This window comes from Tetrao urogallus (genome assembly GCF_951394365.1).
Source record: "Tetrao urogallus genome assembly, chromosome: 9".
Taxonomy (NCBI): domain Eukaryota; kingdom Metazoa; phylum Chordata; class Aves; order Galliformes; family Phasianidae; genus Tetrao; species Tetrao urogallus.
The window spans coordinates 3,042,595-3,069,584 of NC_136822.1; the positions used below are offsets into that span (position 1 = coordinate 3,042,595).

At 45.5% G+C, this 26,990-nt stretch overlaps 1 protein-coding gene across 1 annotated transcript; it reads right to left on the bottom strand.

Annotated features, from left to right (window-relative positions):
* Positions 1–4,136: 4,136 nt before the first annotated feature.
* On the bottom strand, positions 4,137–26,577 carry EHHADH (enoyl-CoA hydratase and 3-hydroxyacyl CoA dehydrogenase; the record flags this gene model as incomplete). Its single annotated transcript, XM_079539980.1, has 7 exons — positions 4,137–5,407; positions 12,710–13,051; positions 18,915–19,019; positions 19,330–19,441; positions 20,668–20,840; positions 21,563–21,666; positions 26,504–26,577. 7 exons carry the CDS (start codon positions 26,575–26,577, stop codon positions 4,137–4,139), a joined length of 2,181 nt encoding a protein of 726 aa, XP_079396106.1.
* Between the last annotated feature and the right edge of the window lie 413 nt (positions 26,578–26,990).

A 26,990-nucleotide genomic window follows, 5' to 3' on the forward strand; every position in this document is an offset into this window, starting at 1 on the left:
GGCGCTCCCGAGGGCCGAGAGCGGCGGTCCGGCGCGCGGCACGGGTGTCCTCGTGCGGGGCGGGGGCTCGGCGGATGGCGGGACTCGGCCGCGTTGAGGTGCTGCGGTGCCGGCAGCGCGCACGTGGGGAGCTGCGAGCGGCCCCGACCGCAGCACCGCAACCGGCGGTGGCCCCGGAGCGTGTCCGGAGAAAGGCGAGGAAGCTGGGGAGGGTCGGGCTGCAGAAAAGCAGGATCGGGGGAGACCTCGTCGCTCTCTGACTCGGCCTCTGCTCCCGGGTGACAGCGGTGGGACGAGAGGTTGTAGTATAATTTTGGTTAATAACCAAATGTGGAAGTGCATTGTTATTTTCCAACATGCACAACTTTAGATCGAAATTAAAGCTGGTGGCTGCGCTGTTTGGCTTCATAAGAGCAGTGGTGCTCTGGCTTCCCTGTCAAGCTGGAAATTAAATAGTGCTTTTACTGCCCCTCTGGTCTGTACGAGGAGAGCTGAAGTCAGCCTTCTGCTAGAATAGGAAGCCCCCGTTTCCCTCATCTTTGTGCAATACCTACCAGCTCTTAGTCAAACAGTACTCACCTGCTTTCTCCAAAATAACCCCACACTTCCTCTGTCTGTCCTTGGGGTAGGTCCCAGAGGTGTCCCAGTGCTGTGTTGAAAACCAGGATCGTGGCTCATACCTGCAGAGCAGAGACACTGAGACTTTGAAGCAGCTGTGATGATGGCCCCTGATGGGTAGTGCTGACCACAGCCCTCTCCTCCGGCCCTGCTGTTCTCCTGACAAGTCACATAATGTTTCTGCTGCCATCCCTTTAGAGCTGTCTGCGATTGCTGGGGCCAAACTGGAGCTGGCTGAGGGTGGCAGGGAGGTTCACAGCATCAAACTCAGCCTGACCGTGCAGGAGGTGGGTGCCCAGCTGCTCTGAGCCTTCCTAAGCGCGGGTCATTGGTTCTGAGGGGGCTGTGTGGGCCAGTTGGATTTAAATGCCTCCAGGGTTAATGGCAGTGGAAACGGAGCTGTCTGAATGGCCTGTCAAGACTTGGCAGCCTTTGTTTTGCCAAAATCTCACTGAATTCAGTGAACATTCAGGAAATTGTGCAGCTGTTTGCAAACAGAAGAAAAACTGACTGCAGAATCAGGTATTTCTTTGACACTGTCCTGCTGGTTTATAAAGAACATCCTGAAAATTCCTGTTCCCTGGAGCTTGCCAGCGGCAAACAGGAAATGCAACTCAGCTCCCATGAGACCCAGGCTGCAAGGAGAACTGCCTGCGCTGCTGCTGGCACCAAGCCTTCTCATCTCAGCTCCAGAGCTGCTCTCACACCCAGCTTGGCCTGCAAGACTGTTTTCTGTTAGAAAGAAATGCAACCAGAGAAGGTGAACTATGTAATCCAGAAATGAGAGTGTGTCTGGCAAGGCTGGAGTGCCCAGTTCATTTTGAACGCATGCTGCTGTGCATGCCATAGGGCAGGGAGCTCTCTGCCTCCCTTTGAAGGCCCTGTGCTGCAGGGGATGCTGATCAAAGCTAAAGCAATTCTCTCCTTTGCTGCACTCCCATTCTTTACTGTTTTGCAAAATGCCTGTGGCTGAACAGTTAATGGAGGCATCTGCTGTACTGGTAGAGTTCACTGGCTTAATTAAAGACATCTAACAATTCTCCAGCTGCATGTGAGAGAATGGGGTACTTGGAGGGCTGAGACAGAATATCCTCAACAGTGCTGTGCAATAAGTGTGGGATCTGCAGCCAGCAATCACATGAAGGAGAGCCCAAAGGTGAGGGATGGATTAGAGCTGGCTCACAGTGTGGGTATCAGTGCTGGATACCTGCAGTCTCAGCTCACGCTGATCTGGGTCAGATGTGTGACAAGCAAGCAGAGCCTGGGACACTCCTGTACTCACCGATACTCATCAGCAAGAACAGTTTTACCTGGAAAACATTTTCAATAGGTATTTTCTCACTGAGTGAAAATAGTCAGGTAGTTTAAAGAGACAGCAGGGAAAATGAACCCCATCCCAAGGGGTTGAAGCTCAGCCCGTGGTGCTGGCGCTCTGGCTGTGCTTCCCTCTGGACTCTCCATGCTCTCACCCTCCTGCAGAGGAGCAGCAGAGGACCCAGGACTCCCATGTGCTCCTGCTGACTGCAGGATCCTGGTGCCTGCCCTCAGAGCCACAGCTGTACCCAGAGCACTGGCAGTTTCACTTTGCTGGCTGGAACATGGCAATCAATGCTGCGCTGCTTTGGTCAATAGGAATGTACAAATTAACTTGTTGGTAGAGTCATTATTAGTGAGAATGGCCTCTGTTCTCAGTACTTTTCCTTGAGGGGAGATGAGAAGGGGGCTGGGCATGTCAGATGTACAAATGGGCTGTAGGTGAGACATTTTTGGCCAAAAACTTGATGTCGGCGGGGCTTGTTACCCAGAAACTACCATCCATCTCTCAGGCAGACAAAGGACATGCCCAGCCCTCCTCACCCCACTCCGTCTGCATGCCCCTCTCCAACCCATGTCTGGTACGGGTGAACCCCATGGCAGGAGGCCCAGGAGAGGGCACAGCACGGCGTGTCCAGAGCAGTCCTGCTGAGTGCCGTGACAGCCGCCAGCAGCAGCAGTGCTGTTGTGTAACATGTCACGCGGAGCCCTGCTCGTGTGGAAGCGGCGCTTCACCTTTGAGCAAATGCTGGTTTGCACTCCGCTGTGACATGCAAGTGATGGGGGGAGAACTGCAACAGTTTTGCTGGTCCTGGAAGAAAATCCTCCGTTGAACAAGGAAATAGGTTCTGGCTTCTGGAGGTTTTCATGACCCCAGTTCTGCACTCTCATCCACAGAAGGGCAGAAGTGAAAAAAAGAAGCTAAGTTTAGAAAACAGAAGCGTGCATCCACTTCCAACATGAACTCCTTCGTAAACAGAAAGTGTATTGAGCTCTGCCACATAAAGAAGCTATGGAGGTATGAAGAACAAACACATTTTCCATCTTCTGCTATCCTGTGTGCTACCCAATAATCTGTCATTAGATAATCAAAATGGCTTTATTAAAATAGAAAGCAACAATTAGACATTCAATATTAATCTTCCTGAGGACACCAACCTAGAAGATAAATTCATTAGACACGAGCAATAGGTGACTTTGCCCAAAGCATGGAAGAGGTCTGGCTCACTCCTCCTGCTCTGCTCTCTGCTGGAAGTCTGCTTGCCGGGCTCTCCAGCCCTGCTCTCTCAGCATGCCCTCTGTGCAAGGGAAGACCTGGTAAGTGCCAGGCCAGGTTTCAGTCTGGTCAATTAGATCAATTAGGTAGCCACAGGCAGGCAAATAGGGGGAGCGATAGCAGTGCAAATCCACTCTTAGATATGCCAGAAGATGTTTCTGCCTGGACAAAGCCAGGTGGATGATAAAGGAGGATGGAGTCTGGATGCAGAATGCCAGTCATGAGCCAACAGCACAGCGCAGGTTAGTCAGGTTGATGCATGTGTGGCTTTTGTGTCACTTATTAGAATTTTCTTCTGCAGCAGGGAGCAGGTGACAGTACCAGCCCTGCCCCTTGCTCTCTTTTCAAAGTTGCATTCACCAAATCCTTTGCATTTACCTCTGAAATGTGCCAACTCTTCCCTAGCAGTGTGAAGGGAGCAGGCTCCAACTGGCTGCATTTGGGATTGCCAAGTAATCTGCGGTACAGGACATTGCACTGCAGGGAGAAGTAAGGTCTGAACAAACTGGAAAACAGACTTAGGCCAGGATCTGGAAGGTCCAGCTGGTCTTGGGTGAATTGTGACCATCTTGCTCTCACCTCCCACTGTGATTTGCTTTGAGAGCCAGGTGTTGCTCTGTCCCTTCAACAAAGAAAGACTGGGAGAGATGCACTGCTCTGAAGACCTAAGTACAGAGGAGAATGAAATGCATCTGTATGCAGCAATGTGCAAAGAAGGTGGGTGAGGAAGGTGGCAAGAGGGAAGGGTGGGTGATGGCAGTGGCTGCCTGCAGCAAGGTGGGTCAGAGATCAATCTCACCTAGAAAGGTAACTGACATTGTTCATAAGCCTGTAGCACTTTGTTCTTGATTGGAAAAGATAGTGCAATTACAGCAGCTGTTTCATGAGATCAGCTTCCAAGGAATTTCTATAGCAGGTATCAGTGAAATCACAGCTTGTTGCTCTGCCTGTTTAGGTAGGACATCCAGTCATTGAGAGGAGGGTTCCCCATAGCCACCAACTTTTTCAGAAAGGCACTGGGACGTAGCTGGGGAACATCAGGGTGGACCTCAGAGTATTTCTGCAGCTTAGACAGAATGTTGGGGAGCCCAACAGTGGAAGCGTAGAACATGGGGCCGCCCCTGTGCTTTGGCCAGCCATAACCATTGAGATAAACGACATCAAGGTGTTCTGGGCCTGACGCTATTCCCTCAGCCAGGATGTTAAATCCTTCATTGATAAGAGTAAACAAGCAACGCTCCAGGATTTCCTCCTGGTCTATAAAGCGGGTCTTGATTTGATGGGTGTCCCTGTACTCAGACAGAAAGCTGTGAATCCACGGGTCTGGTTTGGCTGTCCTACCCCCAGCCTTCTCGTACTCATACCAGCCTTTTCCAGTCTTCTGGCCAAACCTGCCTTTCTCACACAGAAGGTCGGGCAGCGGGCTGTAGCGATAGCCATGCCGCTGGCGGGCAGCTGTTCCTGGAGGCAGTGAGGGCCCAGTGAGGCCCTGGTCCTTTCGAGACCTCCAGCCCACATCCAGCCCAGCAAGATCAGACATTCGGAAAGGCCCTATCTTAAACCCAAAATCTTCAAGAACCTGATCTACGTTTTCTGGTCTGCTTCCTTCCTCTAAGAGAAAAACTGCCTGTTGTAAATATGGGAACATCATTCGGTTCCCAACAAACCCAAAACAGTTCCCTACCACCACTCCAACTTTCTTTATCACTTTGGCTAGCTGCATGGCCGTGGCAATGGTGGTGGGGGCCGTGTGACGGCCATAGATTATTTCCAACAGCCTCATCACATGAGCAGGGGAGAAGAAGTGCGTGCCAATGACCTGCTGTGGGCGGCTGGTGACAGAAGCTATTTCATCGATATTCAGGGCTGATGTGTTTGTACACAGAAAGGCCTCCGGCTTGCAGACTCTTGATAGCTTGTTGAATATTTCCTTCTTTAGTGCCATGTTCTCAAACACAGCTTCAATAACTAGATCTACATCCCGCAACACATCGAAGTCCACAGCGAACTGGAGTCGTGCAGGGTTATGGAAATCCAGGGTTTGGGCACCCTGCTCCATTTTCTTAGCCTCATGTTCCAAAAGGAGCATCACGGCTTTTCTTCCTGTGTTCAGATACTCCAGATCCTGCTCCAGGGCTACCACAGGTATCTTGGCCTTAACCAGAGAAGTCACAATGCCTCGGCCCATTGTTCCCAGCCCTGGAGATAAAAGTGAGATAGAATCAGAAACTGTGAATAGAAAATGTTACAATCAGTCATTTGACAGCAGCACTTCCTTTGGTATCTCCAAGATAAAAAGCGGAAGCTTAAGCAAAATGCACAGGCAGAAAGAAAGAACCGAAGACTCAGAAAAAGGAAGCTGAAGTCTCCCTGTAAGGGAGCATAAAAGTCTGAAGATAAATAGCATAAAGGCAAACTGGTTTCTTCTCAAGATTACAAAATACCAATGGGATTCACACTGGTGCATGTGGACCACGTGATTCATGTCTTGTCCTTGCAAAGTTTTATCCCTATGGAAACCAGCATCACTTAATAGTTAGAACTTGGGGAGGTCGACCCTGTTTCTGCAGCTTCACCTTGAGATACCAGTGCCTGTCTTGTCCTTTTGCTACGGTCCCTCATGGGCACTCACAGACGAACACCTCTGCAAACAAAGACACCCCACGCAGATATTTTGACACCAGGAAAGCTCAGACAATTGGTTTCTTCCTCTTCCTTGCAAGCTTCTTGTTTGTCTCACTCTGCACTTCACTGCATAACCTTTGATGCAAACACAAATTCAGCCGCTCTTTCTTTAAAGCGTCTCAGAAGAATCTCATCTTGACTTTCATGTCTCCTGTATCGCTCATCCCAGCTCAGGCATGGAACTAACATTGTGTTCTTACCCTGGGACAACAGCAGCCTTTTGCTTGCTGTTCACGCTTTGTATTGTTCATCTCTGCCAACTGGGGGCAATCCAAGTCCTCTGATAAGGGCCATTCCTAACTTGAGGATTACTAAAGATACGGCCTTCCTTGACCGACCATACTCTTGTCCAGAATGCCTACAACCGATCCTCCATTTAAGCTGTTTGTTTCTTCCTCTGAGATCCACAACTGTGCTGTGACCAGCTCATACCCTAAGAAATAACATTGCTGAGATTACTGCCTTGATACCTTCCCTCCTTTTGAGCCCTTCCCCTGGCTCTGCCCTCTGTTACATTAAGTGAAGCTGTGTGCTTACACTTTCCTATGATACCCAGCCCACGCTACTTATTCTGTTCTCCCATGATGGAAGCTTTGTGGACAGAGCTAATACAAACTAGTGAGAAAGCCAGCACAATTTTACCAGCTTTAAAAGTGCAAAGCATTCAAATGGGAGGATTATTAATATCCTAAATAAAGGAACAACTACGCAAAGGCCAGGTTGGTTATAATTCTGTAAAAATGATTTTTTTTTTAAATCCTTGGTTTACAAATTAAATTCAGCTAAACAAATAAACTGAAACAAAGGGATTAAATTTTTTGTCTAAAGCAGCTTTATAGAGAAGAGCTGAAATTATGTCGTCAGTTAAACAAGTTCCAACAATGAAGGTCAAATGAGGTGGTGTATTTTTCCTGCAAGCCACACACCCTTGCTTCAGTTCTGTCCATGCTGAACTTGTGTACTCAGAAGGCATTTCAAACATTCCCTGCTTAGCTTTAAGAACATAGTTCTTACAGATCTCACTATCTGGAAGCTTGCTCATAACAAGCAAATGCTGAAGTTCCTTTATGGGAAATTTGATCCGTTACCTCATTATCAGACACTGCTAAAAATTAATTTGACAATAAAAGTCATATCACATGAATCATTTCTTAATACTTAATTGTCCGTGGCTTGCTGACTGAAAAGCAAACAAACACAAATACCTCCTCCCACTTTGCTTTGTTCTCAGAGGCGTGGATGTGGCAGCAGAGTGCTAGAGCCAGCTTTCTCCCTGTCTTTGCTGAGCTACAGAGACTGCTTTCTTCTCAGTGTGGCAGCATCTCTCACCACCTCACGAATACCCACCAAGCCTAGCCCCATCTCCAGGGCTCTCTTTAGACAACATGGTGAAGGGCTTGCAGTTCTGCATTTGGTTCTTCATGGTTTCCTCCTTGATTCATTTATTCCTTTCCAGGGTGGGCACCTGGGATTTCTCCTTAGAATTTCCAACCTCCACTAAAAAGACCCACATTCTGGGCCTTAGTAACTCCCCTTCCGCTCGGCTTCAGTTTCATGACTGAAATCTCATCAGTTCTCTCACAATGTGAACACGCTGTTTCCTCCTAAATCACAACTCTTCCATGAGCAGTGGTTTTCCAGCTGTCCATTCTGGTGGCAGTAGCTGATCCAGCAGTTTGCTTTTGTTAACATGTAGTATTCCCACCTAGATTTTCACCATCCCTTGACAGACAGGCATACACGTCTGTAGTGCTGCACTTTCTAGGCCACAGGAGTGGGCTTATAGACAAGACATGAGCTTGCCAAGCTTGTTTCTGACCTAGAAAAGCTGTCTCTCGACTTACTACATAACTCTTCAGTGGCCTGTACGAAATGATGTTTAATGAAGCTGGCAGAGAGAGTAATGAAAGCCCCAAGGGTTTTGTTACATTAGAGCTTGCACAGCATGACTCCCCTGGAAATATTTTCTAAAATTGGGCTATAAAGCCTGGGAGATATCTGGCTATTTAGCAGGGAAAGAAGCATTTCTGAGGACTTCCCTTTCAATTTTATCGAGATTCATGATCACGGGGAAAAATATGTTAGAGCAGTAAAAAATGGTGAGGAATCATTGGGTCTTGCATGTTTAGAAGGAGAAAGAGAAAGGGAAATGTTGCATGCTCCATTCAGATTGCATAGCTAATAGACAGAACTACTCCAGGACTTCTACCGTATCTTTCATTTTCTTCCTCAATAGGGCTCTTAATGCACCCAAACTGTTAACAAAAAACCTACCCTAAATAGTTGTCTTTCATTCAAGGAATTGTTTCCAGAGTTGCATCAGGAATGGCCAGAGCATTTCAAAACTGAAATCCACTTCAGGAAAATAATAGTGCCTACCCCTCTTGCCTCTGATCTTTCACTGTGCACTGCAGATTTGACACAGGCATAAAGCTGTGCTTAAACTCACAAAAGTTAAGGCCAAACGCGGATATGGCAAATCGGTTTGTTGGGAAAGCTGACTGAATAGCTCTTGTTAATTATTGGTCTATCACATGAGGTACCGAGAATATGAACGATCGTGCAAAATTAATTGAAGGATTTTAAAAACAAGTTTCAAAATGAACTCAAAATATGTACAAACTTATGTAGAGTCACACATGCCAGAGAAATACGTATCAGTAGAAAATACTCTGAACTATAGTGAGTATTTGAACTTTAAAACGACAGGAATTGGAAACAATACTTAATAGATCGGTAAGAACATGCAAAGATGATCTCATTTCCCATGTTAAAAATAACAATGAGCAATAGGTGGCGGTGGACTGATTCTGACTGGAGCTGCTTCTTTGTTTCTGGGTATTAACTTCAAGCAGAATTAATGTGATGCTCAAGGCAAGGAGGGAGAGATGGAAAGACTGCAGAAGGGATAGAGATGAACTCTTTTTCTGGGTGAAGAGGAATGAGTAAGTGGAAAGAGATGGATGCCAAGAGTCCGGAAGCAGAAGCAAGTAAAGCAGGCTAAAGTCAGCCTAGGACAGCTAGGCCAAGAGCAGGTGGGAACCCACACAGCTGGGTGCTACCTGCTTATCAGTCATTTAGTGAGCAAAATGCAGATAAAGGCAGCTGATGGGAGGCCAGGATTCACAGGAACAGTTGCCAAGTCATCAGCAATGCCATCTATCAAGGGTGCCTGCTAAAATGACACATAATCCCTGATGTTGAATATACATTAAGACTTGGTGCCAGTTCCCTCTAACAAGTCCTGCTAATATTAGATTGACACTGAGTCCACAAGGCAGGGCTTCCCCAGCATTCATGACACTGCTTCCATCCCCTAAAGGTCCTCTGTGCTGACAGAAAAGGCATTGAAGAAGGAAGAAGTCACAGTGGTCTAATCAGTGGCTTCTCATTTTGCAGTGATAACAGACAGAAGAACCAGCATAGTGCAAGGGCTTTAGTGCAGGAAACAGCACTGCCTATTGGAAAATGAGGGTTGCAGAAGAATGCAAAAATCCTGCTCTGAGTGACTTCCTCTCTTCAATGAAAATAGAGACCCTGAGTCTCCTATTGAGACTCAGTACTTTAAAAGGATGGTCAGCCTTATTTTAAAAGGTGTCAGTCCCTCAAAAATCACCCCTAAGATTTTTATTTTTGGCACTACAAGAATGTGCTAAAGATCAAGAATGTGGAACTATGACATACTGCACAGCAAGGTACTGGCTGGAGAGTGACTTCTTGTTATGTGAGCCTGAGAGAAGAAAACGCAATTATGTTGGCATGTTCCACACCCATCTCCAAAAGGCTTTTATTTCATGCATTCAAGGCAAGAGAACTGCTAGGTCACAGCCTGAACTAGAACACAGCCTGAACTGAACACAGATTGAGCACCTGGTGAAGGGCTGGGCCAGCACTGGAAGGGAGAACAGGTGCAAGCAATTCATCTATGTGACCAGAACCTCATTTAAGGGTTGGCAGCCATAAGGAAAAACATCTTTGCTTAGAGGCTGCTTCTTTCTGGGAGTTTTCCAGTGAACCCTTGTCTTCAGGATGGGGTAAGCTATTCTTTCCATATTTTTTGATTGTGGCTAATACTTCTCTTGGGCTATCCAGAACTGGTCAGAGGCAGCTATCTGCCTCTATTTCATATCAGATAGAAGGAAATCCTTCTGCAGGAAAAAGTCTGGTGGGGTGAAAGAAAAAAAAAATAAGTGATGGAAAGCAATGACATTTAGCATGGCATACGATTGAGAATTAAAAGGAGGTGATCGATGGTCTCTAAAATAGATGTTGCTTATCATATCAAGCACGAGGCCTACACCTAGTACAAATAAATCAAGCCATAATAGCTGGCTACGGGAGCTGTATTGACAGAAGAAGTGATTTACAGAAGGAATTAAGAGTTCTACTAGGTGTCAGGGCCTTGGGTGCATTCATAAGTTTTAATGACCTTGACCAGCTACATCTCAAACCTTTGTCCTATGTCTGCTGCCTTTGGACCTCAGAACACACATAAAGCTCAGCTGTGGACCTGTATCCCCTTCCTGAGCTACATCAGAAGAATGTTTGCTTCTGGCCAAAGCCACTGTTGGTCCAGACTTCAATCTGCTGACTGGCTTCCTAACTCTGCCTTGCACTTGCTTCATTGCATCTCTTTTGCTTTATCATCTGGATGTCTAGTATCTGTATCTAAATCTGTAGATTCCTGCTGTGATTTCTGTGCCTGCCCTGACTGCCTTGCTCAGGCACTGTAACTAAATGATACACCAGAGGGTTGTGCTGCCATCCAGAGGGAGAAATGGGTTGGCAGGAACATCATGAAGCTCAACGGGGAAAATGCAAAGCGCTACACCTGGGGAGGAATGATTTGATGCCCCAGAATATTCTGAGGGCTGACTGGCTGGAAAGCAGCCTTGTAGAAAAGGATTTGGGATCCTGCTGGACACCAAATTGACTGTGACCTGCGATTGGTCTTTGCTGTGTTTTTTTTTTTTTTGTTTTGTTTTTTTTTTAAAGAAAAAAAAAAGTTATTAGTATACAGGGTGACACGAGGAGGAGTGATGCTGGCAGGCTGTGTGAGAGATCTGTTCCATCTGCTCAGCACTGGTGAGATCACAGCTGGAGTACTGTGTCCAGTTCTGGACTCCCCAGTACGAGAGAAACATGAAATTACTGGAAAGAGCCCAGTAATGGGCCACAAAACGATCAAGGAACTAGATTAACTCCTATGTGGAAAGGCTAAGAGAGCTGGAGCTCTTTCAGCCTAGAGAAGAGAAAGCCTGATGGGTATGGCAAGGCAGAATCTCACTGATGTACATAAAAACCTGAGGACAACGTGTGAAGAAGAAATCACACTCTTGTCAGTGGTACGTAGTGATGAGGTGAGAGGCAATGGGCAGAAACTGAAACATGGGAAGGTCCATCTGAACATCAGGTAGTACTGCTTTTATTGTGAGGGTGAATGAGCACAGGCACAAATTTAAAGTGGCTCTCTTATCACTGTCCTGGGAAACTGATGCTAGGTGGCCCTGTTTGAGTATGGGTGTTGCATAGGATGACTTCTAAAGGACCCTTCTAAATTGTGGCTCTGTGGTGCGTTACTGCCCTCCACCTCATCCCTTGGGGAGAAGCCAGATCTTGCTGTGTAGTTACAGCACCAAATTAAGCTGATCAGATGTTCTGAATGGCCCTTCTAGCTATCTGTTACTGCTATTAGGGTTTTTCTACTGTGCTATTTATTGTAGCGTGATTAATCAGTACATAACAAAGAATGTCTGTTCTAATGTTGATTCTAGTCACCTGATCATTCCTACAAGACTTCAGCATAAGCTCCTTCTGCCTAAGAACATGGTGCAGGACTGTCCTGTTTGGGATTGCATGCACCTATGCGATAGTTAGGCAATAATTCACGCCTGAAAGACACAAAGGTCACAGATCATCCTCATAAGGCTTGTGGACCAAAATTTAAAAAACATTTTCATTACAAATACAGCACGGATTCATTTAGGGAAGCTAATGAAAAGAAGGGAACTTTCAAAGAGAACTAAAAGAAAGTGTGGCCTGAAATGAGTTTCCAGAGAGCTCATATTTCAGAGCATAGGAGGCCCATGAAAACCCAGGACAGAGCAGTGTTGGTTTGGTGAGCTTCCTCTGAAACAGAATGGATGTCTTCCAAGTGCTCCATTACTCATCTAATCATTTTTGAGTGCTACTATCAACAGGCAGAGCTGAAAGACACTTTTTTTTTAATATATAAATCGCAGCAGTGCATCAAAGGCTTTATTTAAATTGCTCTCATAAAAAATTAATGAAGGCATTATCTTGCTGGGCTACAAAATGGCAGGAGTGGATCCCAGTGAGATGAAATCTTCTTAAAAATACAGCTGTCAAAACATTTTTGTTTTAATATATCCCTGAGTGGCTCTATACACACTACACACTTGCACCACAGAACTAGACTGAAAGGAGGAGAATTTTAAGCAAGCTGGCTTACAACATGGCATAAAGCTAGGACTCAGCACAACATTTCTTCCAAGGGAACAGAATACATACGGTCCACAGATGAAGCTCACTCTGAACTGAGAGGACAGTGCTCTTCTTAAGAAACAGGTGGGATAAAGTAGCAATAGTAGCACATAACTTACCGTTTGATTCTCTGAGCTTACTGATACAGTGGTGACTTCTCCTTTTATGTCACCCATGGGCCTCAAATATGTGTGTCCTGTGAATTCTACTTAGCCTTTCTGCCATGAGTAAAGCATCATCTTACTTGCTCGCTGAAAGGGGCTCTGCTGTGAACTGTACAGTCAGGAAATGAAATGGCTTTTCCCCCCTTACCTATCACAGCTGCTTTGCGGATGGGCTGAGGGGAAGCACTTTTCCATGAAGCTCCACTGGGTGTTGTCCACTTCTCCACTGCTCTCTCTGCAAAGAAAGCATGCTGCAGCGCTTTGGCCTGGCCTGAAGTCAGCAGGATGTTAAATAGCTCTCTCTCCTTCTGGACTCCATCTGCAAATGGCTTCTCTGTGGCAGCTTTGATTGCTTGGAAGCACAGCTCTGGTGCCAGGTACCCTTGGGCCCGTTTCTTCACCTTTACAAGAGCCTCAGCGAGAAACTCTTCCATGTTGGGCAATTTGGGGACTGGCTTCAGGCTGAGCCTGCGGTGTCCCAAGGGCTGGCCTGTGGGTAGAAAAATGGAAGTTAGAGAACAAAACATTTACATCTCTTGGAGGACTATGGGTTTTCACCTGTTTCTACATAGAAGGTATAATGCAGTCCTATTCTTGTTCCACCTCCTTCTAAGCCTACTGCACTACTAGGGCTTGCGTAGCACAATGATCTGGGTCTAGTATTAAATCTGGCATTTCCCTTCAGCTTTGTTTGCCCTGACAATGACAATTTTTCAAGACCCTTCTTCCCAAAATTCAATGAACTGAGATTTCAATTTCAAAGACCTAATTCTCTCCTTTTCTCAGCTAAAGAGTGGCTTGACTTCTTCAGTTCTAATTCCACAGTCCCAACTGTCACATTCATAAGGCTATTTTTTCTGTAAGCTTCAATACTGGAGTTTTCCCTCAGTATTGCTTAGTACTCATTGTTAGCCAGATGCATTTGAGTCAGGGTCCTGACCCAGGCATTTATATGAATGACTGGGAAATACACTCTGATTTTAATTTTTCCCTGACAGCAGGGTTCCCTCCATTCCCTGTGGGACTAGCTGAGAGGATGGCTCACACAGCATGAGTTGGGGAGCAAATGAATAACAAGGAAGAGTTCGTGCTTCTGTGTCAGCAAGGGGTGAATCAAGCAGTCACACAAATACACGAGCCTCATTACAGGCAGAGGTTGCTATGGTAATACCTAGAAAGATTTTTAATTGAGAGAAGTTAGTTACATTTCACACACTGAAATCCTCTCTGTCCTCTTCAGAATTATAAACCTCTGGGCCTGCTGGGAGATCTATGATCTATCTGTATTCAGGCTATTTCTTATATTCTTAATGGCAGCTTGTCTCAGTAAAAACCATGGTGGGACAAGATTGGAAGCTCAGAATGTATCTCCTCAATATTCCAGAGCTGCAAAAAAACCAAAGTTATAGCCACATCCAGATTCTTATCTAATGGTGAGGCGATGTTATGGTGCTGGGTGCTGCAGCACTATTCCCAGAAGCATGCAGGATCACCAACAAAGCAGGATGGTAGGTGGGCCCACTTTGATGGGAGCCCAGAGCTGAGAAGCTCTCTGGCATGTAGCCTCATTGCTCCGGCTTCTGTTACAAGCTCTGCCATAGGAGCATAATTCTTTCAAAGGTGGCATATTGCACCCAGCTCTCCTTTCTCTTCCTGTTGTCTAACTTAAAACGCCAGTACATCAGCAGAAGACCCAGGAGCAGGAAATCTGTCACCCCAGCATACCCGGGATGCTGAAAAATGGGAATATAGCAGTACCACAATTGTGGTTGCCTGAAGAACATGGCCTGACTCTAGATATCTTAAGTCAAACAAACATGATGAGTTAGTACTGATTTCTTGAAGCAATAGTCTTCAGAGCTCGGGCTTTTAAATCAAGGCTTCTGTAGAACAGACAGAAAGATTAACACTAAGTAACTCTATATGTAAAGTAAATTGAAAACAATGTTTCCTCGCTGACAGATCCAACCCATATTTGCTGTCAGTACTGCAGGGTTTTAGTAAGGATGATGTTTGTTTATTTTTGAACCCTTTGTCTTCCCAAAATGCATGTTTCTAACATGAGGATGCTCTTTATCCAATCAGGCTGATCCTTTCTGAAAAGGAAATGTCTGGTTTGTCCCAGAAAGCACATCTGATGGCTGGAAGGTCACTGAAAACTGAGCAGATCAAGAGACTTCGCATCTCTGATGTGGTGATGAGACTACTGGGAGCCTTTAAGCATGGTCTTCAGGTAAAGCAGTACTTGTAAGTAGAAACGTTGAGGGAGGACATGAGATAGTTACTGTCTTCAGGATCCTATAGTAAAACTCTTATTTGGTGAAGTATTTCTGTAGTAGTTTTTTTATGAACAGGAAAGAATGATGTGAATCTAAACTTGTGCAGGATACCTACAGCTTGATTTCTGAAATCAAAAAAGCAGGAACATGATGAACAGCATCAGATGTCATGGTACAGGAAAAAGTGGTATCTACATACAGTATCTAGCACAGACACCTACTTTGTTTTCATTAGAGTTTGTAGTCCAGGTAGCAGGAAGGATAGATCAAATCAGTAAAACCTCTATCAGAAAAAGCAACAGTAAGCCTGCAGTATCAAACATGGTGCTATTAAAAAAAAAAAAAAAAGAAAAAAAAAAAAAAAAGAAAAAAAAAAATAGTATTCCAGAGTGGTTGACTTTAGGGATGTTACTGGACTTCAGATACAAGAGGCAGGGTTAGCCCAACAACCAGCTTACTGCAGTGAACTGCTTGTGCATGCCTAGGGAGTGAAGCTGAAAGTGGTCCCCTGCTTCTCAGGCTAGCAGCAGTTTCATGTCAGCTAGAAACAAGTATGGCTCCTATCAGATTTTTTATTATCCTCTGGTTGTCTCAAAGGAGCACTTTATTAGACTTTCTGTCTATGGATGATATTAGCCAGAATGATAAGCCCTGAAGAGAGATTCAAATACCCATATAGTGTACATCTTCCCAGAGATAGAATAAAGGCCCTTACAACTGTAAATGAAAGCTTTTCTCCAGCAGCCTTCATTTAAGGTGTGCAATTACTACATGAGCAGTAATGTTACTCCTGTGAGTTTCTTGAGCCTCAGAAGAAACACCTGCATCCCACACAGTTATTGCTGTTGGTCTACAGTCAAACTCATAATCCTCTTTCCACGTGGAATTTAATACCTGGGGGTCTGAACTAACCTAAATTGAACTGATGTTGGTTGGCTCTTTGATGCAAACCATGGATACTCTTGTGCCCCAAAGAAGATAAAGCAAGAGATGATTATAAGAGGGGAGCTCTGAAGAAGTCAGCCATGCAGAGGATCAGCTGCCATTTTCTCCTCCAGCCCAGGAAGGCCAGCAGAGGTGGGCAGTATAAGCTGCAAACCGTTGCAGTGATTTTTTTTCAATTTTGTGATGCCATCAGGTGGACAAATTATGCCATGCAGCTTTGAATTAGCACAGCAATTATCAAACAGGTTTAATGAAAGAAGACTCTTCTAGTCTCCAAGAACGTAGTTCCCATTCATTTCTCTTTCAAAAGTGAAAATGCTTTTTCCTGAAGAGGCTATTTCTTCTGAAGGAAGGGAACACACTCACTTCTGAGTGTATTCTTGCCTAAAAATAAGAGATCTTAATTGTCTTTGTGTATTCCTACAGGCATTCCTTCAGAGCTGCTCAGAAGGTGCTCATTCTTAGGAAGATTCCATAAAAGTTTATGGATGAAGATGCTGTCCCAACAAAACTGCCATAAAGTTAGCTCTGTCACTTACGCATAGAAACAAAGAGCCCTGCTTCCATACAGCCACCCGTTTGAGGCTGGTTTCTTGCTCTGAGGTGCTGCAGCTGCAACACTGAGAAGGCTTCAGAGGAATTACCTTAATTAGCTCCTTGAGCTGGATCCTGCAGTACAGCTCTATCTGGCTAAAAGCAAAAATTCCAGCGGTGACAATGAGTTACTTAACCAAACTGTTCTGTAAGAAGCCAGCAGTTGTTAACCTCAATTTAAAAAAAAAAAAAAACAACAAAAACCCTCAGAAATAAAATGCTGCGCTCCATACAAAGTGCACTTGTTATGACATTATATAATTCCACTTCTGTCCTTAAGGTTGCCTGAAACACGTTCACTGAAAGCATAACTCACCGTGAACAAAAACCAGGCCAGCTACACGAGACTGTCATATCTCTTCTGCAGCCCCAAGTTAGTGACTGAGGTACAGAACTGAAAGTGTTGGTTTGCTGTTGTATGGCAGAAGATTTTAAGGTTATGCCAAAGCCAGGAATGACTCAAGAGGCATGTGTGGACTCTGGGTACCTCATCCTGTCAGCCTGATCAGGTCACCAGAGGCTAAATGGAGTGTCAAAACTTCTCATGATGTTCTGTAAAGTCTAAAGATGAATTCACCTCTACATCTCTCCTACTTGGAGAACTGTGCCTCCAGTGCTTTCACTGTTAAAGAACATCCTGCCAGTAGAGCGGTTGGAGAAAGTCTGAAAGCATGTTTTTGGAAGTCCTGTTGGAGCTGGTATATAGAGTGATGTGAAATACCTTCAGCAGTGCTACTCATTTGTCACTGGTGCAAGAAACAGAAAAGCTACTACAAGTAATGAGCAGGACTGGAACAGACAGGTTACTTGCTGGATATCCAGACAGGATCTTTGTATGCTTGTGCAGTTCTCAACTTTTCTTGCTAGTGGCATTTTCCTATGGAAGTGAAGCTACAAAACATGGATTTCTGGATAATGGCAGTAGATGTAAGTTCCAGAAAGCAAGTTACACTGAGGCATAGTGCACTCAGGGATTCATTCCTGAGGTTCTCATCTGAAGTTGAGCTGATTTTGCAATTCTCATTTGCTGCACTATGCTGTTATGGAAGAAATAAGCTTACAAATGTCTAGAATTCACCCAGTTTCACATATCCTGGTTTTCAACAAATGCTGCTTGCCAGTTCGCTGCATCTAGCAACATATCTGTTATTCATTTGATGATATACTGCCTCTGCCATCAGTATTGGTGTAGATCTTACACAAGATGTCATTCGTAACCCAGAGAGTACATTAAAGGGAACACTTTGGGTTAATTTGTCTGGGAAAGTAGCAGTGAATTATCATTCAAAACAGACAAGATCAGGGTGCCAAGGTGCCTCAGCTTTTCTTAAGCAGTGTGGAAGCATATCACCTACCTTTCTAAAGTTTTTATATTTAAACAGTCTAATTAGATATGGGGAAAGAAAAGGATTGCTTATATCAACAGTTCTGCACTAAAAATGAAGATACTGTAGCGTGGATACAATGAGATGGAAGAGAGTTACAGAAGACCCATGCAAAGAACACCCTTTTGCACTTAACTGGTAAATCCCACATTGCAGCTAAGAAGATACTTCTTGAAGAATGTTCTATTTTGTATCTAAGATATATCTAAGTATATACTATTTTGAAGAATAGTGCATTCACTGAGATGTCTTAAAAATATAATGCGTTGTCATCCAGAGCTGAGGCTGCTTCAGCTTCTACAGTGGGAGAAGTACTCTTACAGAGCAGGAAAACCATTCCTGTTTGTAGTGGAAACTGTTGCAGGAGCACTCCAGTTTGGAAAAGCACTGCCTGTAAAGACCAAGTGATCAGAGAAGATGGGTGGTAGTGCTGAGTTGTTGTTGTTTTCCTTCTTCCTTGTGTGCATCTTCTGAAAGGATTCCACATCTAGTTCTGACTGGAGACAATGGTCCATCTCAGAGTTGGTGGGAAAACGTTCTGTTTTCTCTCAAGGTGATGCTTTTCAGGCTGGTCTGTGAATGATCCTCTTTCTGTGCTAAATCCTGTGAATTTGATTTTGTTACTTCGAAGGTGGAGAAATCTCTTTGCGTGTCTCCCCATCTCCATAGTCCATTTTCTCATGAAGCAGCTGAAGGGTAACAGTTACTCACAAATCACTGAGTTGGGCTGAGGATGTGCCAGTCCCTCCACTAGAGGGAGGGAGAACGTTATTTTCAATTAGCTGTTATTGATGGTGCAACCAGACTACATAAATGCCATCCAAAACTGCATATAGAAAGAGCGCAACTCTCTCACATCAGTTGAGAGCAGCAGTCCAGAAAAACATGGATATAAAATTATAGAAGCATGAGGACTCTCTACTTTTTTTTTTTTCCTCTGAATCCTCACTTAATATTTCTGCAGCTCTTCAGCATCTGAATTTTTTCACTTTCACTTAACAGAAAACAAATCCTGCTGTTCATTCTAGTTCATATGGATGCCAAAACCCAACGAATGGAATGTGAAGACTGGAACAAGCTAATGGGTTTTGTTCTAATTCTCTTCAGCCTCACCAATTATTTCCTGGCATTGCTACAATTCTTTCCTCACCAATCAACTTGTTTGCGACACGGATTGCTGCTTCGACTGTATTCTCTTCCACAACTTCATCAACCAAGCCCAGCTTCAGTGCTTCAGTTGCAGAGATGTGTCTTCCTATGATGAAAAGAGAAATAAGGTGACTACAGCTGGGGCATTACATGTGATTTCACTCTTTTTCAGCCTGATCAAATGACTTACATGTAGCTGGCCTCAAGTATCAGACATGCTTATCAGGTACATCAAGTGCATAACTAACTACATGCCTCAGAAGGGCATGTGTCTCTTTCCTAGTGAATCCTGGGAGGAATCAAGCTGAATTTCAATTCGTGCAGCTATGTCCAAACAAACACTATGATTCATTAGACAAAAGCAATGGCATGACTTGCTCTCATCCTCACATATGGAGCGTGGCACAGTACTTTACCTGTAGTAATTATATCCAGGGCAGCAGGAACCCCAATCAGTCTGGGGAGCCGCTGAGTGCCTTCAGCGCCTGGAAGCAACCCAATTGTGACTTCTGGTAAACCCATCCGTGCCTAAACCAAAGTGAAATTCAACAACAAATCTGATAAACAAGATCAATAATTAGGAGCTGAGCAGAACAAAGACAAGTAGACCTGATTTGTGTGCTGACTCTTTCGGAATCCTCCATGAACTACTACACAAAATCCTAATTTCTGCTTTTTTTTCTGTATAAGATGTTTAATCCAGAAGCCCACTCAACTTTTTCAAGAACTTATGTACAGGAGCAGAAGAGGTATCCATCAGTGGATGTGTGGGTAGTAGCACAATGCTGGAGATCGATGGAGACAACGGCATCACCCCAGACCATAACATGTGCAAAACAATGCTTCCAGCTGCACAGCTCAAAAGGGCAAACAGCTGTCAGTGTCTCTGTGACCTGCTGTCTCCTTTCGCTATTTATGAGAAATTCATTGCAGGAAAACACTCACATACTGAACTCTTCACTAACTGTCCTTCAAAAATGCTCGGGTGCTTCTTGGTGCACTTGAGATTTACTAGAGTTATGGTAAAGAAGCCAGTGACAGCTCCTATCTTCACTTAAAAAATGATTCACTATGTCTTTTTTCTTAAATTTTATACTGTACGTTTCTAACTGAGCTCTTAAGAGATGTGGAGACATTTTAAGATCTGTACTTCGGGCACCTATCTTAGGTCACATGCAGGGTACATAAAGTGCCTCTTTATTGTGTTATAGCAACCCACACTGCCAGGTGTGAGTAATTCACTCTGAAAAAGTGAGGAGACACTCCTGTCAGGGAAGAGTATCTGTAAGGAGATGAGGTGCTGCTAAAAGACAGTTGGGCAATCCAGAAGGAAGATATTTGAGAGAAATAAAAAAGATGACTTTGAAAGACTTAAATGTGGAGGAGGGGAAGCTGTCTGCTGATTAGAGTGTACCCTGAGGAAACAGCCCATGAGGAATCAAATTGTAAGTGCTCTGTGCTAGCTGAGTTTCAACTATCTACTGAAACTAGGCCACTAGCAGAAAGAAATGCTAAATTTACGTGGCTGGGGAGAAAAATAAGAAAGAGAAAGTCATGCTGCATGAGCCAGCTATGCAACTGTGATAACGACTTCTGAGACCGAGTGCAAATTAACACTCAGATTCTGAAGTTTCTAATTAGGAAAGACACACTGCTCAGCTTCTGCTCAGCTGCTCTTCAGGAGCAGCCTCCCACTCTGTACATGGCCACAGGCCCCAGATGTTCCCACCCACTTCTCTAGTTCACAGTGTTACCTGCACGTGTGCGATACGATAATGACAACCAAGTGTCACCTCCAGGCCTCCTCCCAAGGCAATGCCTTCAATGGCAGCCACAACAGGCTTCTCACTCCTTTCTATTAGAGAAACTATAGGGCCCAAGCCAAGACTCTGTTTGTTTGGAGAAGAAAATCCTCGAATATCAGCACCTGTGGAAGCACAAAAATGAAAAGGAATTAGTGGAGGAGGCAGTGAATGGAACGACACCTCCCTCGGTGCCGTTAGACGTCAGCACTTGCTGATGACTGAGGTCTGACAGAACATGCTGCTGGCATGTAACAGGCAATGATCTCTTGAGAACAGCTGCAAGAAACCCAGGCTCCTTAAGCATATTCAGGTCACTAAGGGGATGGCAAAATAGAAGAGTATGTAACTGCAATGATCGTGCAGTTAATGCAGTAATTTGCAAAGATGCTTATTAAAAAAATAAAAGAAGTTAAGTCTGGAGAAGTGGAATTGCTTCTTACAGGTAATGTCAAACTCCACAGAAATTTGTTAGCTTCACGGATCTCTACAACTGGAGGAGACCTGTTACAACTGCCCCATCCCAGGATGGCTCTATATAATTGGCTAATTCTTGGTCCTGAGATTTTATACAATATCATGGAAATCAAGGAGACACCAACATGTCAGGAAGATAGGAAGATAAGAAGTTGTTCCCAGTTTCAGCATGAATCTACCAGCCTGGACCGTCCAATCTGTGATGTGTTCAAACCAGTCTGGGACAGCAGAAAAGGCCCACTGTTTTGCAGCTATTTTCAGCCACATCAGAATTTGTGGCATTTTGTTGTTAGTGCTACATGGCAGAGAATCTTCGCATGTGGGCACAGTTCTTCCTCTTTTTCTCAAACTGTTTGAAGGAATGTCTTACCTGCACTGAACTTCCCGTTTTCGCCACAAATTGTAACAGCTTTCACTGAAGGATCTGTGTCTGCTCTTTTCAGTCCATCCTCTAATGCCTGGAGAACTGTCGAACTGAAATAAATTAGAGATTCAGTGGCTAACAACCAACTACATCACTTTTTCCACCACCACAAAGTGGCTCAGTGAAAATAAGCAGTGAGTCCAGTAAGTCTGCCCTCCGGTTTGTCTTCTGCATTAACCTCTCTGCTGAATATTCATTAGTCTCCCTCTCACTTCAAGGGCAAGCCAATCCAACAAGCCAATCACTGCTGACCTGTGCCAAGAGGGGAAAAAAAAGTATGCAACAGGATTTTGAACAGATATGAAATTACTGATTTGAAAATATTGTGCAGAAAAAAACCCAAAACAATTCTGTCACAGGAAGCAATCCAGTGTTTCTGTGCTTACGGTAGCTGTGTGATCAGCAGTTGCAAAATACCAATAGAAAGAGTCTGTTCCAGATGAAAAGGTTCTGGATTTTCCATAGGAAATTATTTACAAGCTCTTAGTGTCATAGCACTTACAGCAACACCCTCCTGCCAAAAGAAAGATTTGTCATCCAAGCTGCCCATGTTATCTGTATTAATACCACACAGTTGGTTTTGCCACGTGACACTCTACTTGCAAAAATATTTCTTCTCCCTTCATACAGCTTTCTCCCATGAAGAATTTCTTGTGGGATGAAGAGGAGATATCACCACTTCTGGAAGCTTCCTGTTGTCCTGCCCTGGAGCAATGTGTCTGCCCCAGGACATGTCACAGCCCAGTTGAGCTGCATTGCATGCAACGCACACGCTGTAGCTGACACTAAAAAGATGTCATTTTCCATGAAGGAAATCACAGTAAAATGTATGATAGTAAAATTGTAAAAATATTCAGGAGCATCACAACTTCAAACAGCTAGAGCATGAAAGAGACAAAAACTCACCCTCATTTGCATAAGTATCTCATTACTGTGCGACAGTATCATTCATGTAACAGTAACAATGAGAAATTCACTAGGTGCATTCCAATCAGCACTTAATTCCATGCTACGTAGCCAGCTCTGCCATGCGTACTGTTTTGACTGCAAGAGAAGCCATCCTGACGAGGTGCCTCAGTGCTATGTATCTCAGCAGCGCGCTGGGTGGGTAAGCGTGCTCCCCAAGGCAGGCTGTTCTTGTTCTTGAGGCTGACCACACTGGGTTATTTCTCCCTTGCACAAAACTCAGTGATGTGCTGGGTTTGTAACAAGGCTTTTAAAACGTCTTTTTTTTTTTTTTTTTTTTTTTTTTTTTTTTTTGGCAAGGTTTGTAAACACAAATTTAAAGATAAAGGAAAGTAGCTTAAGGGAATCCTGGAAATTAACTCGGCCAGGCTGTAATCTAACAACAGAAAATACTTTTTGTGTGTCGTGCTGGTCTGCTCCCTCCTCTCTGTATCTTCCCCAACATCCACAGTCGCTGCATGAGGGATGCTCTGGTATGTATCTACACACCCTCATTTAGCATCCCTTACAAACCTGCTGCTCATGAATTTGTCTAATCTTTGATCCTGCCAACCCATCTGCCTCCACAGGCTCCTGTGGCATCAAGCTTTGTATGATCTCTTTAAAAACAATCTCCTACCAGTGTAATCAAACGCCCCTAGATCAGCTACCACAGGATTTTGTAATCAGAAATAGACCTCCAATTTATTTACCTTCTTTAGGATTTCATAAACCTTGCCCTTATTCTCCTACAGCCTTTCCCTTCCAATCCGGTGACTCTCAACCTCTTCAGCATGCTTTCTTAATGCTCTTGCCTCTCAGTTTTGGTTGTCCCCTTCCAGATTGTCCCTGTGTCCTTCTGCAAATGCATAGTCCAGAACTACAGGCAGTACTTCAGAAGTCCTATAGGTTTTTTACCATAGAGGAATGGTGCCCTCTCTTTTGTTCTGTTCTCAGCATGTGTGCTGGTAACACCCAGCATTTCATGAGTTCTTTCCAAGCACACTGAGCTGGTGATCTCAAAAATCTATCAGTGGTAAAGATCCCTTCCCTGAACTGTAACTGACAGCCTTCTTTTCTTTTTTTTCCCCTGCTTTTTCCCCCTATTGTTTTTAGCATGCTTTGCAATGCATTCTTTATATTTTTAATCCTCTTAATTTCCAGCTTACATCTCCCCTGTCATGTTTTACAGGCTTTCTTATTCACATCTGATTAACCTTTCCACTTCTTAAAACCTTTTACCTGAGTGTCCCACGAAGCCTTGCAGTGCCAGCAGCCCACCTCTGCTCACAGGCTATGGTTGATCCTTTCTCTTGTTAGTTTTATCTGTCTGTCCCCCAAACTTCCAGTTCCTTGCACATTTAAGTGCCTCCTCTCTAAGCTGTGGTCTCACAGATGATTAGGACTGCAGACCTCTGGAAGTTAAAACTTTGTAAACCACGAGAGAAAAAAAAACAAAAACAAGTTTGGTACATGCCAGCTCTGTTAGTGGAGAGATGGATTAGCTTGAAGAGAGTCCATGTGGGAACCAAATTCGCTGCCAGCCTCACAAGTCAGCATATATTCCTCAGGAAAGCACTGCCTAGGAGATACCTGCACAGCGGCAGATGCTGTCAGACAGCAAAAAGCAAATTCCTACCCACCAGTGGCTTCTGAAGTGCTAATGGCTGGTGTGATGGAGTGGGAGCTGGGCTAACGGTGCTGAGCATCACGTCTAATGGGGAGAGAGAGGTGAGGCTGGAGCACAGCAGAGCAGGAAAAGCACATCAGCCTTTTAAAAAGCATCTGTGCCTGCTGTGAAATTAAACTGTCAGGACTGCAGGACACGGCCCCTGTCTGTAACTTTCCCTGCCTGCTATCACCTACACAGACAGGCATCTCAAACAGCAATCACAAACCTGCTCCCCTACAGATGAATAACTAAAATATGCAAGAAGGTACACACAAGGATCACAGAGTGCTCTCTACCTTCCATAGCTATAGCCAGGTCTCAGCTCAAAGCTGCCATTACGAAACAACTGTTGATCCTGCTGAACCAGGTTTTGCTCCAATTGCTAACCAAATGGTGCAAGCCTAGTTAAAGCTGAGCTCTGTGCAGCTGTCACACTTGCTCCTTGCAAATTCAGCAAGTCTTAGTAAATCAGGAGATAAATTAGAAGCCCTTAACATCCAGACTTTCCTTCTGTTACTGGCTACAGGTGAGTGGAAGAGCCTGCAACAGACTCCAGCTGCACATGTGCTGTGTTCACTGCCTCAGCCTGCCAGCTGTTGGACCGATCTCATCTATCTATCCTGCTCCCTCCTATGTTGCAAGCTTAAGTTTCATGGCATCTTAACTGAATTAAACCCATGCTGTGCAGATTCCTGTCCTCGCTCATGCCTTGCAATCATACAAGGAGCAGATGCAGAGAGCTAGACTGGCTGAAAGCAGCTCCAAGAACCAGGTTGCTCATGCCAGCCCCACAAGCAGCAGCACAGCACAGCAGGGCTGCGAGAACCGGGTCCAAGTCACAGCAGTGTGCTGTGGAGTGCTTGCTTTCCTTCCATGGTAGGGACAGAAGGTTTTATGGGCACAGCCTGGCTGTGTTCCAAGCCTGCTCTTGGCCAGAGGAGATCCAAGAGACATTCTGGGAGTCCTACACGTCCAGTTCATCAGTCAGGTTACTCCTAATTTGCTTTCTCATTCTAATTATCCAAGTATGTAAAAAGGGTCTTTCTGTGCTTTCAAACATTGCAGTGAAGGAGTGAGTGCAGGCAGCTGGAGCAACGCACCTTGCCACAGCAAGGGCAGCAGCTTGTGTTTCCCATTCATGCTCATACATGCCCCTCAGCCTCTTCTTAACAAACTTTCTGCTTCAGAAGTTGTGTGTGACTGCAGTGGATGTTTTGCCTTAGGAGAACAAATGGAGCGAGCACTATGGTCACTGTTACAGCATGGCTCCTCAACTGTGGCTGCTTACAAGGCAAATTACACAAACCAAACAACACACGTATCCCTTCTGAAAGATGGAAAACCACAAACGTGTGCAAGAACTTCTTTACAGTGAGGGTGACGGAGCACTGGAACAGGCTGCCCAGGGAGGTGGTGGAGTCTCCTTCTCTGGAGATGTTCAAGACCTGCCTGGATGCCGACCTGCGCGACCTGCTGTAGGGAACCTGCTTTGGCAGGGGGGTTGGACTCGATGATCTCTGGAGGCCCCTTCCAACCCCTACAATTCTGTGATTCTGTGAACTTCAGGGGCTCTGGTTGGCTGCCTGTCCCCAGCTGTTCTGAGATCACCTTCTTCGTCAGGTGTAGCATCGGGAGGTCAGTGCCTTCATCATTTCTAAAGGCACGTGAGCGGCCTGCATTCTGACACCGGGGCTGGACGTCGGAGCCTCCTGCTGAGCTGTGCCCTCTGCTCACGGAGCCCTTTGCCCCAACCCCTGCACGCACTTGGAAGCACAGCTATCAGCCAACGTGAGAAGCAGCAAATCGTGGAGGGAAAGCCGATTTCCACCTGCAAACTGCACGGGAACTGAGAAATAGAAGAGCTGAGCTAACGCTGTGAGCTACTGCTGACACTTCGCGGTGTAAGTGACAAGGAATGTGCCAAGTTTGACGAGAGATTCCGAGGGAGATGGCAGAAAGCGCACGCCCGTGAACCTGGCATTTCTCCCGAGGGGAAAAAAACCCTCTAGACGTTATAACAAGGAGCACAAATCACCAAGGAGCTCAGCGCAGTTATGGCAAAGCGATATCTAAGCTCTAAGCCTCGTGTTGTCGCTCTGCAGGAGCCACCCGAACTGACAAGCGCAGTGCCACGGCCGCACCCCTCGTGCCCTCAGAGGAAAGCCCGCAGTCCCGCCAACCGAGCGGGGCCCCAGGCTCCGGAGCCGGGAGAGCAAACTCCCGGCCGTGTCGTTCCCGCCTCACAAAATGGCGGGCGGCGCCGCCGTTACCTCAGCGCGTTGACCGGCGGGTTGCGGAGCCGGATGACGGCCACGGCCGCGGCGCCCCTCGCGTACTGCGCCATGCTGAGCGCTGCCGCTCTCCCCGCGTCTCTGCCCAGCGCCCGGCTCGCAGACCAGCCTGCCCTGGCGGGGCGGGGCGGAACGGGACGGGGCACGGTACAGCACGAGGCTTGGTCACTGTCAGTGCAGCGTGCCCGCGCTTCGTGCGGTTGAATATAAACCAGCCATCAGGAGGGCTGGTCCTGCTGGAGTCTCTGCCGGACGCTAAAAAGCGGGGAAAGGTCCTCCTGAGGGAAAAGAGTTCCAGGCAGATCAGGGAGCAGCCTGCCTATCTAAAGAGAGGCTGAGGGAAGGAAGGGGACGGACTCGTCAGCGGGATCTGTTGTGATAGGACAAGGGGAAAAGGGTTTCAAACTAAAAGACGGGAGATTTAGGTTGGATATAAGGAAAAAGTCTCGTGCAATAAGGGTAGTGA